This window comes from Barbatula barbatula, assembly GCF_947034865.1.
Source record: "Barbatula barbatula genome assembly, chromosome: 2".
Classification (NCBI taxonomy): Eukaryota; Metazoa; Chordata; class Actinopteri; order Cypriniformes; family Nemacheilidae; genus Barbatula; species Barbatula barbatula.
This window is the reverse complement of record NC_136767.1, coordinates 2,552,936-2,571,349: the sequence shown is the minus strand read 5'-3', so window position 1 is coordinate 2,571,349 and position 18,414 is coordinate 2,552,936. Positions and strand designations below refer to the sequence as shown.

At 38.8% G+C, this 18,414-nt stretch overlaps 1 protein-coding gene across 1 annotated transcript; it reads right to left on the bottom strand.

The window, feature by feature from the left end:
- Positions 1–1,983: 1,983 nt before the first annotated feature.
- scarb2a (scavenger receptor class B, member 2a) lies at positions 1,984–14,456 on the bottom strand. Its single transcript, XM_079448158.1, has 13 exons — positions 13,472–14,456; positions 10,010–10,170; positions 9,577–9,724; positions 9,290–9,484; positions 8,669–8,760; positions 8,201–8,320; positions 7,943–8,121; positions 6,452–6,570; positions 6,133–6,206; positions 5,999–6,050; positions 5,767–5,919; positions 5,276–5,323; positions 1,984–4,917 (listed from the first exon to the last, which is right to left on the bottom strand). The coding sequence occupies exons 1-13, from the start codon at positions 13,592–13,594 to the stop codon at positions 4,789–4,791; spliced, it is 1,593 nt and encodes a 530-aa protein (XP_079304284.1). The 5' UTR covers positions 13,595–14,456; the 3' UTR covers positions 1,984–4,788.
- Positions 14,457–18,414: the final 3,958 nt, after the last annotated feature.

Genomic DNA, 18,414 nt, shown 5'->3' with positions numbered 1-18,414 from the left:
CTTTCTTCTCAAAATGGTATTTTGTTTTCAAATGACACACACAAACCATCATATGAATAGATATTTATGTGAACCGGTTGAACACTGATGTGCTCTTTATAAAACACTATGATGAATGGAAAACACTTCTCCATTCATCATTATGACTTTGCTCTTTATATGGTTCAGTGTTACACTTACTACAGACATAAATATAAAATAGTTTTTATAGTCAGAACACACAAATAAACGGTAACACATATATTTTATTTTTCCAACAAAGAGAATGTACAGTGTACATCCCAACCAACGCAAAGTGGCACATACAGTGGTGTACATACAAAACAACAGAAGAATTGACTGTATACAGTTACAGTAAAAAACTATGCTGCATCTTCTCTTGGGTTTGGGTCTGAACACAGCACCTCATCCACATCACAAGCAATGTTTTTCAGTCCAGCCATGAAAAGCATCAGGTGCTATATCTCCACATGCATCTTCCATAGCTTGGAGAAAGCGTTTGTGACAGGTGTTTACACATGTGATGACTCAGTGTGCATATTTGAATGGAAGTGTGTTCCTTGTGAAAACAAGAGATTTTTCTGCCCGAAAATTGCAGGAATTGTGCTTGTAGTTTAGCAGAATTGGTTCAGGTGGTTGGTGAATGAGTTACATGTTGTGGTCATTGTGTCTCAAGTACCAATATTTGTGCGTAAACAATCGAGAAAAACTGTAACAGTAAGTCATTTCTAAACAGGAACTTTTTAAGATTTGAAGCATTTCTAAAATGATTATGTCTATTTTATGCCAGCAGGAGGCGCATCAGTATTATAAAAAAGCCTCGAGTTAGCAGAACATGTTGTTCTGTATTTGTCGGTTGGTTCGGCCTCAGTGATTATAGTTTTTTGTCAGCACAGACACAGAGAGAGACAGACAGCACATTGTGTGGGTGGGAAAAGGTCTGAACAACATGAAAGCGCACGAGTCCTCACATGTCTGCTGAATCGTGACACATCATGGGAAAACTTTTCATTCCTGGTTTTCTGTGATCTCCCATAGAATCAACACACCTTCCTGTAGTTATGATCAAATGTCAGTTTACATTCCACAAAAACAATTTAATCATTTAAGTACATTAGGACACACCTTCAAAAAGTGTATTCAAGAGTGCTGCTAGTAACATTCCCCTTTTAAAAAAAATACTTTTAGAAATATACAAAAACAACACTATCTATATGGATACAGGAAAGACTTAGACTGACAGAAAGGTCGATTTGGCCTATATAGACTGTTTCAGCGGCGACAACATTAAACAAAACAACATGTGGCCCAGGCTAACGTTACTTCTGGTAGACCACAAAGAATTGATGTGGTTTGAATTTAATACGCTATAAAAATGTTTCTATACATTCATATTTACGTAAATATAAAATAAATAGGCTACATGCACAAGTTATTTGCGCGTTTCACAGGAAGAACTAGGCAGTGCATAAACCTCATTGTTATATTATAACCAACCGCACAGACCGGAAGTTAACTTCGGGCCAGGCATCTTCTAGCTGTATTTCAATTGTAGCCTTGCTAATTGTTTGCACCTTTTCCACTACTGGGATTATACCACTTTCCCAAACTAAAACATGTGTACATATTAACCTCCTAAACTATGCATACTCCTAAAAGTTCAGAACAAGTTAAATATGCAGCCGTAAACTAGCAGTGTACTCAAAATGTACTACTGTTGCATGAAGCATACTTTCATAACCGAAAAAGTGAGTAATGAAGTCCCGAGAAGTAATGAAATAATACTATTAATGCAAGTGTCCTAACTACATGTTTAAAAATGTATTTGAACCGTATCAAATATATTTGTGATGCAAACTTCACATTTAAAGTTAAACGAACTACTGCATAGATTTTCTTACACTGTCTTGATAGACAAAGATGCTGACACAAACAGGTCATGAAGAAGCCAAAGGGCAGGATATCGACGACATGACAGGATTTGCAAGATTTCATAATTTGTTTATTTTTTGAAAATAACACTAAAAATAGTTACAAAAGCATTGTAGAAAGATTTGTGCAGTGTAAATTATCAAAAGTAAATGTGAACATTACTCGAAATGATTCTGCACCTAACATGACACGAGGATTGTCATTCTCAGCAGCAAAAACGCATCTCAGGAAAAGACGAAATGTTCAGTGTTTTTAAGTCCACGTTGAAAGATGCCAGGGCGCTAAATTTACCAGCTCTGAAAAGAAAGCAGAATGAAGTAATGCTACAGCGCTACTAAAGCCAATTAAATAAACAGGATGGCATGGCACGAACCGCACATCCCTGTAGGAGGGCATCATTCATCTAAGATAAGAGGTTAGATTGCCAAGGAAACTTCCCTTTTACCGATATGGCACTACAGCAATCTCTCTAAACAGAAGCCTAAGACAGTCAGCCTTCCCTTTGTTATTCCAGTTGGACTAAACAGTGAGGTGACAGCTTGAGAAGGTCGTATAACATGAGATCATTACACACGATCGGCTCAAACCCCACAGATACATCACAAGCATTTCTCAAAATTACAATTTCACCAGCACGTACACTGTTCCATCTTGGATTTAGCACAATATTCACTTGGTACTAGGGAAAAGGAAAACAGAAATGTGCTTTAGGACCCCACTTGTAAAAAATATAGAAATGAACAGGACCAAAGTAAAGACCTTACAAATTCTGTTAATGTACATACCATTTAACATATGAATACATAAATATTGTTTGTCTGATTACAAAACCTTTTTTCCACTTCATTATAAAATTTGCTTTGTACATATTCTTGTATTGCTGTATCAATACATAATACTGAGAGTTTATGTGCACACTTGTGGCAACACTTTACATTGGTAAGTTCTTTGCAGTATTAAACACATTACAAACTCACATAGTATGTCCTAGAAAATATTGTGTGACTTTTAAATCACATCTTTTCCCAATTCGCCCTTAAAGCTAATGAGGGCCGTGATGATGCGTTTGTAAATGGGAAATCGATGGCACTGTACATGTCACTGTGGAAAGTAAACAAACGGTTATCTACCAAACCAATGTTATCTTTGGTCAAGCGTATAGGGAGGTGAACAAGGGGCAACACGTTTCGAAAGGAATCTGGTGACCGTGCAGAAATGGCTCAGGTTGTAGATCTTATGTCACACGGTCCAGCAGAAAGCTGAACAAAAAGGAAACCCATTTTTCTATCAAATATTGTTAATAACTACTTTTCCTCCGTTTCAGTTGAAACCTTATGCTAAATCTTTACGATTAGAAAAACCATGGCACGAAACGTGCGCCGGGATCCACAGAAACCTAGACTGCGGCACGTAACAGATCATTTTAATCAGGTAACTACAAATCTTCATCTTCCTAACCTCTGTTTGGCATCGGATTTGCTTTCAATGCTTCCAAAATACACCCCTTTTTAAAACAATATAACATGGGTCATGGCAATGCAAACTGCATGAGCGTATAAAAAGGTGAAGTGTGGCGTTATCACATCCTTTTGATGTATATATGGCCTCAATTCGTTTAGAAGCAATAGTCAATGCTCTGATCGATGCAGACAGCACGAAGAAAACTCAGACGCACGTGATTCAAGTGCTAAAGTCTCTTGCCCAGTGCACAGAAAAAACATGTGCAGACGTCACTGATAACTCTAAACCTGCTGACTTTTAACCCTGGGTTCAGTGTAGCTGTGCTCTCGTGATTACAAAACGGACGCTTTTTGCTGTTAACGGGAGGCACGATTCTTGACATTGATTCGCAAAACCCTTTGAATCTGTCAGAGGTAGGCTGACATTTTCTTCGATGCGATTTCAAAAGATTTCTGTCACGTGCCTGCCGTCGCCACGCAGCGAGATCACATTTTGTGTTCGTAAGTGTTTTTAAGGCAAAAAAGATTCAAGTCCACTTGCGAGTTTTCTACATCTGATGTTCTTTCATTACGGAAAAGACGAAATGCTAACGCATGATGACTCTAGGTTTTGCAAAGCTTCTCGGTTGAGGGAATCCATTTGGCGCTAAACGTCACAGGATGTGACACGCAAGGGTGAAATGAAAGACCGCTCAAGTCACTAGTGTCCACTTCCTGTCACTCTGCATCGTGCAAAATGGCGGGCCGCTACCCATCCGAGCTGTTCACAACAGTGTGACAAAACATGCAAGCATAGATATTGCCTGCTGACATACAAATTCATACAATTACAGCACACACTGGTATGTACAATCATACACACAAGTCCTGGTTTGGACCCAGGTTTTTTTAGCATATTAGACCTTTTATCCCTCTAAATACACTTAGAGGGGGTAAATCGATAGTTTGCACTTATCTGCTCATTATCAAAGGGTTTGACAAATAAAGAGCTTTGTTAGTTCAAGGTCCGCCTGCGCAGGCCAGCGTACAGTAGTGTGGGAAGAGATTCGCTTTAAGAGCGTAGACTGTCCTAGACATGAGTTTTTCCAGCAGCTCCAGTGAAAGATCCTTAAGGAACTCTGAATTCTGTGAGCATGCAATGCATATTGGTTCTTTTAGAAGGCAAGAGAGTTTAGAGGCCTCTCATGAGTAGGCAACAGATATCTCCAGAAACCTGGAGGCCGATTCGGGATGCAACTTTTTGTTTGAAGAAATGGCATGTTGGAAAGGCCACGCTCAAAAAAGTCAACCTTATGCTGAGTGACCTTCTGCAAGACGTTGGTGGGTGTATGGGGACTGGCCCAGAGGACAAATTGCACAGTGAAAAGTAACATATAAAACGAGTCGAGGATCTTCATCAACACTTTTGGGCCTCCACTGGCGACATGGCGATATAAGATCCATTCCTTAAAGGCTGACTTCGATTCTCGGGCGACTCCTCCGTTTGGTTGCTGACCTGGGTGTAAGCCGTTTCGTCTTTCGCCGTCTGTGGGGATATGATATTAGAACAGGAACATTAGCGTGTTCGCTGCGCGTCTAATACGAATGGGTGAATTTCAACATATAACACAACATATAACACTGCTACAACACAAAAACAGTATTTTGCCCAAACAATGTATGTAATACACTGGAAAATGTACGAAACAATAACCATGCAGGAAAAGCAATGAATAATGATAGGTGGCAACAAATTCATGTTACTGTTCAAAACAATAAGAATGGCATTTGTATGGGCAAATTTTCTGAAAACTTGATTAAACAAAATCTTCAATAATGACAAAACAGGCAAATCTCAACAAAACAAAAGTAAATGTGTGTGTAGGGGAGAAATAAGGACTTACAGCAAAAGAATGAAAAGCCTCAGTAAAATCAATACGTTTTACTTCGTTCTGAATAGAAACAAAAAAGGGGAGGAAAACGGTTACTGGAAATTAAAACAACGGCAATAAGCAATGGCAGATTTCAAATTCATTCATCATTAGTATATAAAACAATAAAACATTTTCATGTTAAGTCGAAACCGATCCAAACTAATAACTACTGTAAACTGCAAACAAAAGGTATATAAAATAACACATTTCATAAAGTAATACATGCACAAGAGATTAAACGCATGCAGGTGCACGTGTAAAAACAAAACTAAGCTTAGCATCTCTCAGGATAGTGACACGCCATAACCATAACCTTTCCAGCAAGTGTTTTAAGTTAAAAACGTGTTTGGTATTTCTGGAGAATATTAACCATAATAATCGTTTCAGGAAAAGGTGTTACTTAGTAACTTATTCTTCCCTCCATTCATTACAAATACAGAAAAGGGAAGATTTTAAATTACCTTTCTCTGGCGGTTCCTGCAGACCAAGAAGATCAAGATCAAGAATAAAATGACCCCCAGCCCCACAATGATGACAGGGAAGTTGGACACCAGCGTTACAATCAACAGGAGCGTTCTCATCTGGTTAGCAGACTCATCGTCAATAGTCGCCGTCTAGAAATAGAACGGAATTCCAGAGTAATGAAGCAAATGCTGAGGACTGTGAAAACAAACAAGAAAACTAAACACTCACCTCATTGACATACATGATGGGGAAAATCGTCTCATTCAGGAATTTTGTTTTACTAAAAAAGGAAATTACATAAGTTTAATATGATTCTCAAAGGATGACATTGTTTCGATAGTTTTGGGATATGTTTAACTTACGGGAAGCCGCTGACTCTTTTTAGGATGACGTTAAGTTGAGCTCTTTTGCAGGCACGGATCGGGACCCCTGTGGTCTGCAAAAAAATACAATTTTCCATTAAATCTCTTTTAACATTTAGAATATTTCACATACACTTTCATCAATTCCACTAGCAAATGTGTGTTGATAAAGAATCAAAATTTAATTTACTAATTGGCGGAAGTTTTCATCACAGGGAGTTTATTGTGGCTTTTGCATTTTCTTGTGGTGAAATTGGATTCGGAGTGTACCATTTTCACCCAAAACCGCAATGAAACCGATCAACGATCCAAAACATACCGGGTTGATATCGAGGTAGGTTTCGTGCTCTTCTTCATTTGGGTTCATTCCTTCAATGGCGTTGATGTATTCGTCATCAGCTTGGTAGAAATGAGGGAAAGACACAACAATGGGAGCACCTGTACATAAAAACAGAAACAGGAACGAATTGAGTTAAACACGTTTGTTGACAATCATTTCTAGAGCGCCTGTCAAGTCACAGTGAAGATGCAAAAATAGTCAAATAGTCCTAATTCCCTTCACGGCAGGTCATTAACTAAAAGTCAAACACAAATGCTCTGTTTTTAGATTTCATGTGTCAGCTTTTTGAAACTCTGTGTGCTCTAAAATAACAATCCATAAATTACCTGCAAGAGTATTTTAGGGAGTTTCAGCAGACAAAAGGGACAGAAAATGAAAGTTCCTCTTTTGACAGTAACAGCAGTTCCACAAACAGCCACCAAATGCACAATTGCTGTTGTAAGACTACTAGTAAAAAACAGCTTCCAGTAAACTTCATTTATCTCATTTTCATTTTTTTCTTTCAAATAATATTATCAGCACAACAATTCGCCCTAAAAGTTTAACAAATTCTTTCTTGGTATTTGGTATGACTTCTTTTTGCTTTAATGAAAGCATGGACTTAATCTGACACGGACTTTACAAGTTTGTGCAAGCCTGTTATCTCAGCGTACTTTGAGAATGTACCAAACTCTCAAATCAGAAATCTGTCCCGAAATAACACAGTCAATGTCCCAAATTCACTCTTTTGATTAGTGACCTAGAAATAGGGCAGAAATATAAACATTTCTTTTTCATTTTATGATATACACTTAGCGTTAAAAATCTTAATTTGACTGGATTTAGCATTTCAGATTTCAAATATTTTCTATTAGCATTTTATGGCTTTGACTTTCTGAACTGTAGCATGCAAGTATCCCATTGCTTAATAATGAACTAAATATAACCATTAATAACCCCTTCTAGGAAACATGACTAATCAAAGCATGAGCAAATATAAACAGCTGCGGCTGCCCTCGGAAGATAACAGCAAGAGTTTATGATGGTTCAATAATAATATTAGCCGAATAGTTTATGGCGGAAGCAATAGAGGTTGAGATAGAGCAATTTGTTGGAGGTCACCTAAAGCGAGTCAAGTGATTAAATCATAAAATTGTACTAGAAGTTACCCATTAAGCACTAACCAGCGATATCTCTTTCATAGTCCAGGAGTGAGCAAACAAAAGCAGAGCTATCTATCATGAACTTGAGTTAGAAGGGTCAGTATCTTACAACCAGAAGTTCAATGCTATTTACACATGCGGTTTATTTTAGTTAAACATCAGTCTAGGTCACCTATTCAGGTCCCTATAATGTCTAGCATGTGATTTATGTACCTGAAGATGTAGAAAACCCTATATATTCCAAGCAAAAGCCAACTCTCTGCCCCATAAAAGGGTTAATTTAAACACCCCTGAAGCTAAGGCGTGCCATGGGACTGAACGTTCATACCTTGTCGACAAACGCTGACTTTCAGGACTCCCTTTCCCAGGCAATCCCCGGCAGGCACACAGAAACCGGCGTTACTGGGGTTCTCAGAGGGGGGAGCTAAAACATCCGAAGGAGGAGCGAATCGGAAAGCAGGTATGCCCTTTACCTCTTTGTCGCTAACGTATTGCAAATGAATGGATCTGCAGATAAAAAGGGTATGAGTGAGCGTGTGGGTTCAACACAGTGGCTGAGTAACTTGAATTTAAACACGCTGTTTACCGGCACAGATCGGCAGCAAAGATGTAGAGGAGCTCTTTCCTGGACAGGAAGGTGTGGAAGACGCTGCCGTCGGTACCATTGATCATGTTGCTCTGGTTAGCAGACCACCAGTCCATCTTCCTGTGGGGGGGCAACAGTAATAGATGGTGACCACATTGCTAGTACTGTGTTAAGCAGGGAAGTTTGCGGTTTGTTATCAAAACTAAAATAGAGAATTCTGCATGTTTAGTGATTAGAAGTAATGGGGACTGTGAAATGCAATATGACCTACTTTTAAAGTATGCAAGTCAGTTTTAGAGCATTGCAGTGGCTGTTTTAATGGACTTTACGCTCTGTTATTGACCCGCCCACCACCGAATACAAGTGTTCTGTGTGTAACCCAGTTTTCAAAGAAGCTCAAGAGGCAAGTGAGTGTGCAAATATTCTCACTGTGTCAGTAAGGCAAAGAGGGTTATGCAAGAATAATACCTGATTCCATTCCACGTGTCAATTTTGCCGTAGTCCATGTAGTTCTTCTCTCCGGTGTGGAAGACAAATTCACCCTCATGGGTTCCATTTTTCTGTAGCAAATAAACACAAATGGATTTGAGACAATGCAAAACTCTCACACAAAACGTATCTGAACCACTGGTTGTGTAGAGGTAATGGAGCTAGCAGGATATGAATGCAAAGAGCGAGTCTAAATGTTGTAGTAATGAAAACCAGAGCTCAGTGTAATGACACGGCTCCAACCACTGCAAAAACTGCTGCTTTTTTCTATATCTAATTGATTTTTAATCCCTCGAAAGCATTTCAGTAAACCAGGCCACTGTGTCATACCTAGTAAACTGGTCAACATCTGCAGTCTGTGACTGACAGATCATAAAAAACATCACTTGATATTTAAATACTAGAGGTTCTTTGCGGATTCTGCTTTGCGTTCAGCACATAAGACCCTTGGTGAAAAAGGCTTCTCAGGAAAATATGCTAAATATTCAGACTTTTCAGTTCTTTGACAATGTTCCTAAAACTAGTTTGTATTAAGTTTTAGTTTGAATTTAATCTTAATTGGCAAAACCATTATGAATATGATTAATCTCGCTGTCTTACATTGTACATAAGGCCAAAATACTCCTCCACTTCTGGTCTTAGGTTGTGGAGTTTTGTCAGCAGCGGATCTTTGAAACCCCAGAGCATCTCGTGGATGGTACGATTCATGAACACTTCAATGCCCATGGAACCCAACATCATAGAGACACCAGTCCTCAGGAAGAAGTTGTAGGACTTCAACTCGTTCATCACGGCCTGAAAGCGAGAAAATGTAATCGAATTCACCGTGTTCAGAGTTTAGAAAATGTCAAAAATGCCACAAACAGAATTTTTTTTATTATTCTTACAATATAGGGAATGTTAACTGTTATCAGACGGTCAACCTCGGGATCTCCCACGGACATGTTCCGCAAAAACACAAAGCTCTTTGGATTCGTGGCAAAGATTTTTGTCCCGTTTTCAAGGAAAGTAACATTTTCCCTTGGTCGATATTCCCTAGAAGAGAGAAACATTTAATTTAATGTAAATGTTCAAAATTGGGTCTTTAAAATGTCAAAAGAAAAAAAGAAAATGCTTAGTTTCTATAAGTATATCATTCATATTTGACATTTCACTTGGGTAGGCCAACATTTTCTGTTTCCTATCCTCTAAAATGCATGAGTCACTTCCTGAATGTGGCACACAAGGTTGTCACTGACAAGACCGTCAAATTCAGAAAACAAATGACGTCTGAAAAACAGAATACTAAAGATCTTGCAGATTTTAAGAACATCTGTTCACCTGTATGTATACGGTCCCATCTGAGTGACTTTAGCCTTTTCTCTTCCAGCCAAGAACTCCTCTGGATTGGTAACATTAAAGAAGAAATACTGCATGTAAACGGGAGGCGGTGGGTTTATCCATCCCTGCAATACTCTACTGTTCTGACCCAGTGTGATCTCCTGCAAAACAAACAAAATCAAACATGAAAATATGGCTTTTCTCTTTAAACTACAGGGTCTGAGACATCTAACTTTCATCAGCATTCTCTGTTGAGACGGACACAAGCTGATGTCACACTTTGAGTTTGAGGGGTTTTTTAGGGAAGAAGGAACAAAAACTCGTGAAAATCTGTTGAAAGCGGACTGAAGTATCAAGTGAAAAGTCAATGACCCAGCAACTCTGAAAAAGAGCAGACGTAAAGGGAAAAAAACCTGGTATGAACGGAAAAAAAAGAGGAAAGCGATCATCTGAGAGTTGGCTGATTCATAGTTAAAGAAGAACAAACAACATCATCAGTATTCCTGGCCAGACAGAGTAACGCAAACAATCACGTTTGCATCAAAATGAACATTCAGCAGTTGCGCTTCTCAATTCTTGAACGTCGTCATCTCAATCTAAAAGGCGGAACAAACAACCTAAGGTGCTGATAAAGTACATCAATGTTGTTTGTGACTACAACATAGGTGCAATAGCAATGGACAAAGCATGACTCCAAAGAGTGACTCAAGATAAACTCATAAACAACCTGAAGGTTTTACCTTGAAATGCAGATAACACTATCTGGGATCAGAAGCCATGGCTTTAGTAGAGCGGTCGCTCGAATAAAAAAACAAACATTTTCGTCAGCATATTTAAAAGGACCTAAAACTCAAGGACTGTCAAATTGCTAAACTACTAGCTAATTCGTGTCACAATATTAGTCACAGAAGCATCGTGACAAAGTTATGCAATATCTGTGCTGCCGAGAAATATAAACTATTTGCAAATCAGTCAAACTTGTATCAGTGTCATTTATAAGAGCAAATCCATATCAAAGTGTCCCATCTTTGTTAAAACACATCAGATTACCTATTTAAAAGGACACCTATTGTTTGAACTGAAGAATTGGTCACATGAATGGGATCTGTCAGTGGGAGTCACCCTGTGCTTTCTCTAACCCCCCAAAAAATGCTGAAGAAAATCCGAAGCTATTCAACTTGTTCGACCATGTGTGGTAAAATCGGACTATAGCTTTTCTTTAAAGAAAGATTGTGTTGAGTCACGTTCATTGATTTAGTTCTTTAATGTTTCAGCATATCTAAGAAAGTTTGGCTGCGGTTTCCTGAAACTACTGCTTAGCTTGTAGCTGATTCTGCTGCAAAACAAATTTTAGCTCATACAATAAATGACAATGAATAGGCCTATACGCCTATTCAATAGTCTAGAACCAGCAAGAAAGGCAAAAAACCCTCTTCTTGCTAAACTCCTTTGCAAGCCCAAACATTTTCCTTTTGTATGCTAATAATCGAATACCCATAGATGTGCTGTCCAGGAATAAATAAGAACAGCTAAAGAAGAAATGTCCCTAAACTGTTTCATTAACCTTCTGTACTTGACAACCTTGAGAAAGGACGACGTTGAAGGTCCAAACTGGACATTAAACATTTTCAAAGCCTTGATCGAAAAACTAGAGCCAAGGTAAGAAAAACAAAGCGTGTTATTAATTTGATAGTAAGAGGTTGTTTCCTTTTTTGTTGTTTACATGTTTGGAAATATAAAACACTTCCCATAGTTACGTAAAGACACAATCATACGTTTTATTTTAGACGCAGTTTATACAGTTGGTGCGTCTAAAAAAGTATGTACTATTTCTGTTGTGAAAAAAAGTATATACTTTATAGCACATAGCATGACCGTATGTACGCACTAACGCAAAACAGAAGTGGCCGTTGTTACCTAGACAAAACTGTGATCATTAACAGTCACAAGCATCAAAATACAACATTTTATGAAATAAAATAAAAAAGTATTTATAAATCATTATTTCTTATGTTATGTTTACTGTGTACCTACGTTTGTTAATTCAGCGAAGCGACTGCTATTTAATTTGATCAATGCAGTGGAGCGGCACTAAGCTCCGCCCTCCCGCCGTGTGTTGTGGGTAATATTAGACGTGTCCATCGTTCTGCACTTCGAATTTCGAGGGTTGACCATCCGGGAACCTTTGCAATACTATTTTCAACACGCTTCAACACGCCATACTAATTCTACTTTCGAATACTATTCAGGACGGATAGTATGCGGATTGGGACGCAGCAAGCATCCCTCTTTACTATTACACAGACGGACGGGGCTCCAAATGCCGTTTTAACTGAACTACTTAATAATACCAACAAGAAATAAACTAATTGACAAGACTAAATCTATACACGTTAAATTGTCTTTTGAAGAAAACTTGCCTCACAGCTACATACTATATGTCACATGTACAGCTCTATAAACACAGCCGCCACTCCACGCCCTGCTCTTAGACATGCATGACCTCAGGGCTCCAAAAAAGTTGTTTTGTCAGTTCTCACGGATCCTTGTGACGACTTTGTATCGCTTCAGTGCAAGAGAGGACAAGAGAGTGTTTATAATTATGAACATACACACAATGTTTCATTAAGCTCAATTCCTAGAAGTGCTCATAACGTATATAGCATGTAACTATCAATGTAGCATCTGTCAACACCTAAACATAACCAAATATAAACTCACTCCCTCAATTACATTTCAGTGAATGTTATACCTGGTTAAAAATACTGAGGGTGTGGGGGGTCAAAATTCAAAGTATTTTTCCAAGGAGAACCGCCTGAGACCCTCCCCCACATTCGCACGTATAGCTCAGCTCCCCCACCCCCATATGTGAGCTTATATGTGGACGAATAACATGAAATAAGAGGCATTCACATCGCATTCTTACAATCCTCTTGTTCTTACAACCAACGTTACAGGGTTGGGTAACGGAAAGCAAGCATTTTCCGCAATATGATACTATGATGGTTGGCTTTGTGGACAGCGACCAACCCACTTTTACTAACAAAACCACATTTTGATCACGGTAATGTGATATCATGTTTTTACCACCCACAACTCTAACCTTGACGGGGAAACCTGAAATGCCCCAAAACATTACGCATTTAGCGTAAAACGCGGGGCGCGTACACCAACAATACAACGCGAATGCGTTAACGTTACCTGACAGGAAAACACGTAGCCCGGCTCAGACCTTGACAACTTTTCCCCTTATTAAACGCCATTTTTAGGACAACAAAATATGACTGAAAGGACTTTAGTGGGTTTGTAATTGTGACTCGGTTTACTAGAAAGAAGATTTTGCAACCGTTATATCAACTGCCACGAGCATGATGCTCCACAGGAAATCTCGTCCATGACACTTTTGAAAGCCGGTTACGCGTTTTGATGTGTGCAAAGAGGTTAGCGTAAGAGAAATCTTACCTTTTTTATACGTTCTTGAATCATTGTTTGGAAGACTTGAGCCACAAGCAGGGCGATTCCCAAAATGAGCAGATGCGCGCACACGATGCCGGTGGCGTAAATGGCACAAGACCTTCTGGTCATTATAGGCGGTTTCAAATCGGCAGATTTATACAGAAAAATACCGCGATACTCCCGTGGCGACTGTTGTAGCGCGTTCGCCGCCCGGTCGGTCTTTTTCCGAGAGGAAGCTAACGTCAGAAGCTACTTGTTCTGAACTTCACTACGTCTCCGTTTCTCTGTCGGTATTTCAATTAAAGTCTCGTTTCCCCCTCTATCCCGGTGACGTCCGGTTTGCGGGAGTGTTTCTCGGACGCAGAGACAGTTTCGATGCAGAGATACAGGAGATCTTCTCCTCTTTCCTGACCGGATTCAAATGAACCAGTCATGCATGGGAAACACAGTTTTTGATCCGAGGGGCGTGTCCAACTGGCATCAGAGCTGAGCTCATGTTATTGAAGGGGGTTTGAGGCGGGTTTTCATATTCAGATGCCCGAATTTAATATATAGTTTTATTGTGGAGTCGATTTATAAACGAAATAAGAAAAAAGAAGACTAAGAAGGAGTATGACCAGGAAAAAAACAGGACCTGGTTATATTTCACGAGGTTTCATTTGCTAACTAAAAGTAAAGTCCAGCTTCGTATCATGTTAAGTTCTGTGCAAGTTACGCATTACGTGCATTGAGATAAAGTTAAAGAGCGAGTTGCATTTTGTGTCATTCGTTTAGATATGAGTGTTGTTGAAACACGTGTACTTCAGAGGTGCACAAAGATGAAAATTGCTCTAAATCAACACACCGGACGGACGTTACAACACAGCGGGGCGTCTGAGTTTAAATGGCTTTGACACGCAAAACCGTTAAGTCCCTTATTGTGCGTTCCGCTATCTCCTTCAGTGTCTCCTTAAATAACTCTTCAATGAAGATGAATAATGGGCGGAGCATCGGTACACGATGATTGTCGCAAGCCTTTTGTTCGAGGAGCTCCGGATTCTATTGGATGACGTCTACCCGGACCACCGTTCTGAGACCACCCCTTGAGGAGCGCGATTGGTCGACCGCCGGAGAGTGTGATGCCGAATTTGATCGACTGATTTCGGGGCGGAGTTTATTTAAAGGCGGTTTGACGCGCTGCAAATCTCGTGCTTGTGTTGAACAGCATGAAAGGCTCGAGTTTGACTGTATGATGGTGTGTTTTTGAATTTACAATCGGTGCCATGGCGAAAATCACATTTTGAAAATTACAAATCATTTTGATATGGTCAGATTTTATTATAAGCACACTTTGTGTCAAATCTGTTAATATTTTACCATGGAATGAGTCTTTTAACCTTATTTGACCCTCACACGTTTTTGTTCGAATGGTTGTTAATGAACAAAAGCAAATGAAAACGATTAAGATCTTTCTTTATATGTCATCTTGTGAGTCAACAAGATAACAAGTATATATCATGATACAAGAAACAGGTCTTAACTTGTCCTCACCTTTCCTGTATTTCACAGATTAACAGTAAGAAATCCAAACGACTAAGGCCACTTCTCAGAAGAATAAACGTATCGAAGGTTCTACACGTTTTGATAGATAAAGCAAAATCATCAAGTTTTATGATTACAACCCGTGCTTAAAAAGTTGAAATTAACAATGTGAACGAAAAAAACTGATGCTGGGGTGAACAATTTTGTAGATATCTCCTGGGGGGCAATCAGAGAGCATCTGTGTAAATAAGAGAAGCGAAAACAAACTATTAAAAGCACCAGGAGGTGGAGGGGAACAATTCTCACACATGATTTACATATATAAACAAAAACCTAGTTGAGTTTCTTTCATGACATATTTTTGTGAATGCATGAATCCAATCAATGTCATCATTGTTCTGTTAATGTATCAGCACTGTACACATTACTTGGTCACCAGAGAAAACAAACTCTTTTTGTTCACAAAATGTGAGTACTGATTTGCATATTGTGTGAAACTGATGACGTAAATACAATTTTGTTGCATCCTGTTATGTGCTGGAAAAGTATTTAAGCAGGTTGGGGTAAACATTTCCTAATTAAACGTAAGACGTTTTACTTCTTTTTGTTTTGGATTGTGTTTTTGTTTTAAAAATAACACAAGTGGAAAAAAGTGGAAAAGGAAGAACACATTACCAGAGACCTAGCTGTGAACTCACCGGAGCTGAACGAAAGTGTTTCCTTTTCTTGGCAAGAAAGTCCAATGTTTGGCTTCTTGCATGTTATGCAAAAGAAAGACGCGTGGTTTTACCATCTCAATACCAGCAAAACATGAAGCGAATGAATAAAACCCTAACCCATCTTTATTTGTTACATAAATCAGAACTCCTCCCTTAACAAAAATGCTTTTTATCTCTGTGTACTACGCCTCTGCATGAGACAGTCAGGATAAGCCTGATGATAGAAAAACATAAATCCCGTTTTTTAAAAAGTACTTTTCTAGGAGAGTTTATGGTACCCGTGTCATTTTTAAGACTGAACTGAACACAGAGTTTTACCCCGGCTCATGGAGAAAAGTCTTAACAGAATCTAGTTAGTACGCATACAGGCTTACCTGTTTTTGTTGCATTACAAACACAGTGCACTTTATTCCATTCTCTTTTAAATTATTGATGGAGGAAGGCAAAAACAGACAGTTTGGGCATCTGACAGCTCGAAAATCTTGGAGAGGGCTTGAAAAACTGGGCCCTCCATTCAAATAATTTGGTTTGTAAATGATAAAGAAGCAAAGTATCATGAAAATGTAAGAATTGTGTCGTTCATTCATCCTTTAACAATAACATCTACTTTATACCTGATCTGTGTACATTGTCTATTTTTGTACCTGCAAGTGATTAAACGTTCTATTGTTCTTGTACGTACCAAGAAAAACAAAACCTGAAAGTGGCATCAATTACATCGCAGGCATTAGGAAAGAGTGGGGCGAGGCAGCTCTGTACCGCATGGTACAGTGTGTTTGTTTCATCTCCAGAGAGGCTCTTGGCAGCATCCAGGATGGGCGGCGCAAGCCCCTGTTAAGGAATGATCGTGGGAGTCGCCAGACCTTTTCAGGAGATGTGATTGATGCCGCTTCGGGGCGTTTAGTACAATGTGAAGAAAAGTACACTTAATTTATATTTGTGAGATTCTATTGTGATGCTCACCAAGGACACGGAGTGCAGTTTGAGAAAGCACGGGAGATGGTTTGAACTAATCACAGATATGACTGAAAAACTGACTGAGAGTAAACGATAAATGATATGCATTTAAACAAATGTAAATCGTTTTTCTGTTTTCCAAATCTTAGAACTAAAAGACAAACTACACAAGTACAACAAGGCATTGTTTTGCATGGACAGGCGAATGAGTTTCCCATGGGTCCTAGACTTAGCGTGCTTGTCTAATTTTGAGCTTTATTTGAAGAAAAAAAGTTGCTTCCTTGGGGAGAGGTATATATTATCGGAAGATAAGCCCCCTTGAATGCTTGGAAAGGGACAAGTTGTTTTCTGAAATGAGTTGAAACAAAAATGTGCTTTTGTTTCCCGAGATATAATGTTTCCTTTCTTTGTGTAAACTGACAGACAGTCATCTCTAAAGATTTGTGTTATCCTGTTATTTTCCCTCTTCGTGTCTCGAAATACCAAAGCTTAATTTAATAAATTTGAGGACGGTCATGCTCATAAGATTTCAGGGCCATCGCTTCAATATTTATGGGCGGGTTTTATCTCCATCAGGCCTGATGAGGTGAGTCTTCTAAATGTACTTTTCTATTCTACACTTGCTGAGCTTTTAACACGGCAGGCATCAAAGGGAGCATTCCATGCACGCTTTGTTTCAAAACTTACATAACTCAGTTGTCTTTATGGGAATAAAGCTCCTGGTTTCTGGCACATCACATGCTCTGATAAATTCTTTTCATGGGGTTTGGCTATGAGGAAATTCCTTGAGTTTGTAGGCCCCTACCTGTCTCAACGGCTGTAGTGTCCATGGAGGAAGTTATCCTACAAACAATTACCAGCTTTGCGCAATGCCCTCTGCATCATTTCTCCGGACTCTATGCTTATGGCAGAAACTTCCCACTCAGGGGAAAATTCTCACATAAAATTAAAAACTTGCACATTCTGCTCAACGTTTAAAATGTAGGCATGCCATAAGAACATTATACAATGAAAATTTAATTAATCCCCAAGGGAAGATCTTTATGCTTGCTGCTATCAAACATTATTTGGAGTCGGGTCACATGAACGCGCTAAAGGATGGTTAAAAGTTAAAGGCGTGTAAGAGTTCAATCAAATGAATCAACTTTTTTAATAAGAAAAATAGTTGTAATGTTCGACTCCTGTATAGTCAACAGGCTACACCCTGAACACACACAGATTCCTGGCAACAGTCACGCCATCACGTTACTTCTGAACAGTCACCTCTGAACAGTCTGTATGTTACTTCTGAAGTTTGTCTTCAGTGTGTACAAAGCAAATAGCACATTTAAATGTGTTTATTCTAACAAATGTTTAAACCAATTGCCATTGCAGATACAACACCCAAGTGAGACATTATTGCGGAAAGCAAGGCGAAATGAATTGTGGTTAAGAAAAAAAACGTGTTTAGTGTCACATGCTGCGTATTGCAAATATATACAATATTTTAAATTACTGTAATGCATATTCTGAATCGTGAAACATTCATGTTTTGATCACAAAATTAGAGATTTTGGCTAAACACGCAGCTTTTAGTCCATGTGCATCTGTATACTAGTGTACTCTTAAACATTGACAAAAGGAACTTTTAACGTTTTTTAAGATTTAAAAAGTAAAATCTTTCTCTCACAACTTGATGACTTACCCTAGAACATCCTAGAACCCTTTCTAGAATATACAGTACATGCAAAAAATTATGGTTAATTGCTATTT

Coding starts and splice junctions, on each gene's coding strand:
- scarb2a (XM_079448158.1), bottom strand. CDS start 13,594: ATGACCAGAAGGTCTTGTGCCATTTACGCCACCGGCATCGTGTGCGCG. Junction 9,485..9,576: donor CAGTTAACATTCCCTATATT/GTAAGAATAATA, acceptor TCTCGCTTTCAG/GCCGTGATGAACGAGTTGAA. Junction 6,207..6,451: donor CCTACCTCGATATCAACCCG/GTATGTTTTGGA, acceptor ATTTTTTTGCAG/ACCACAGGGGTCCCGATCCG.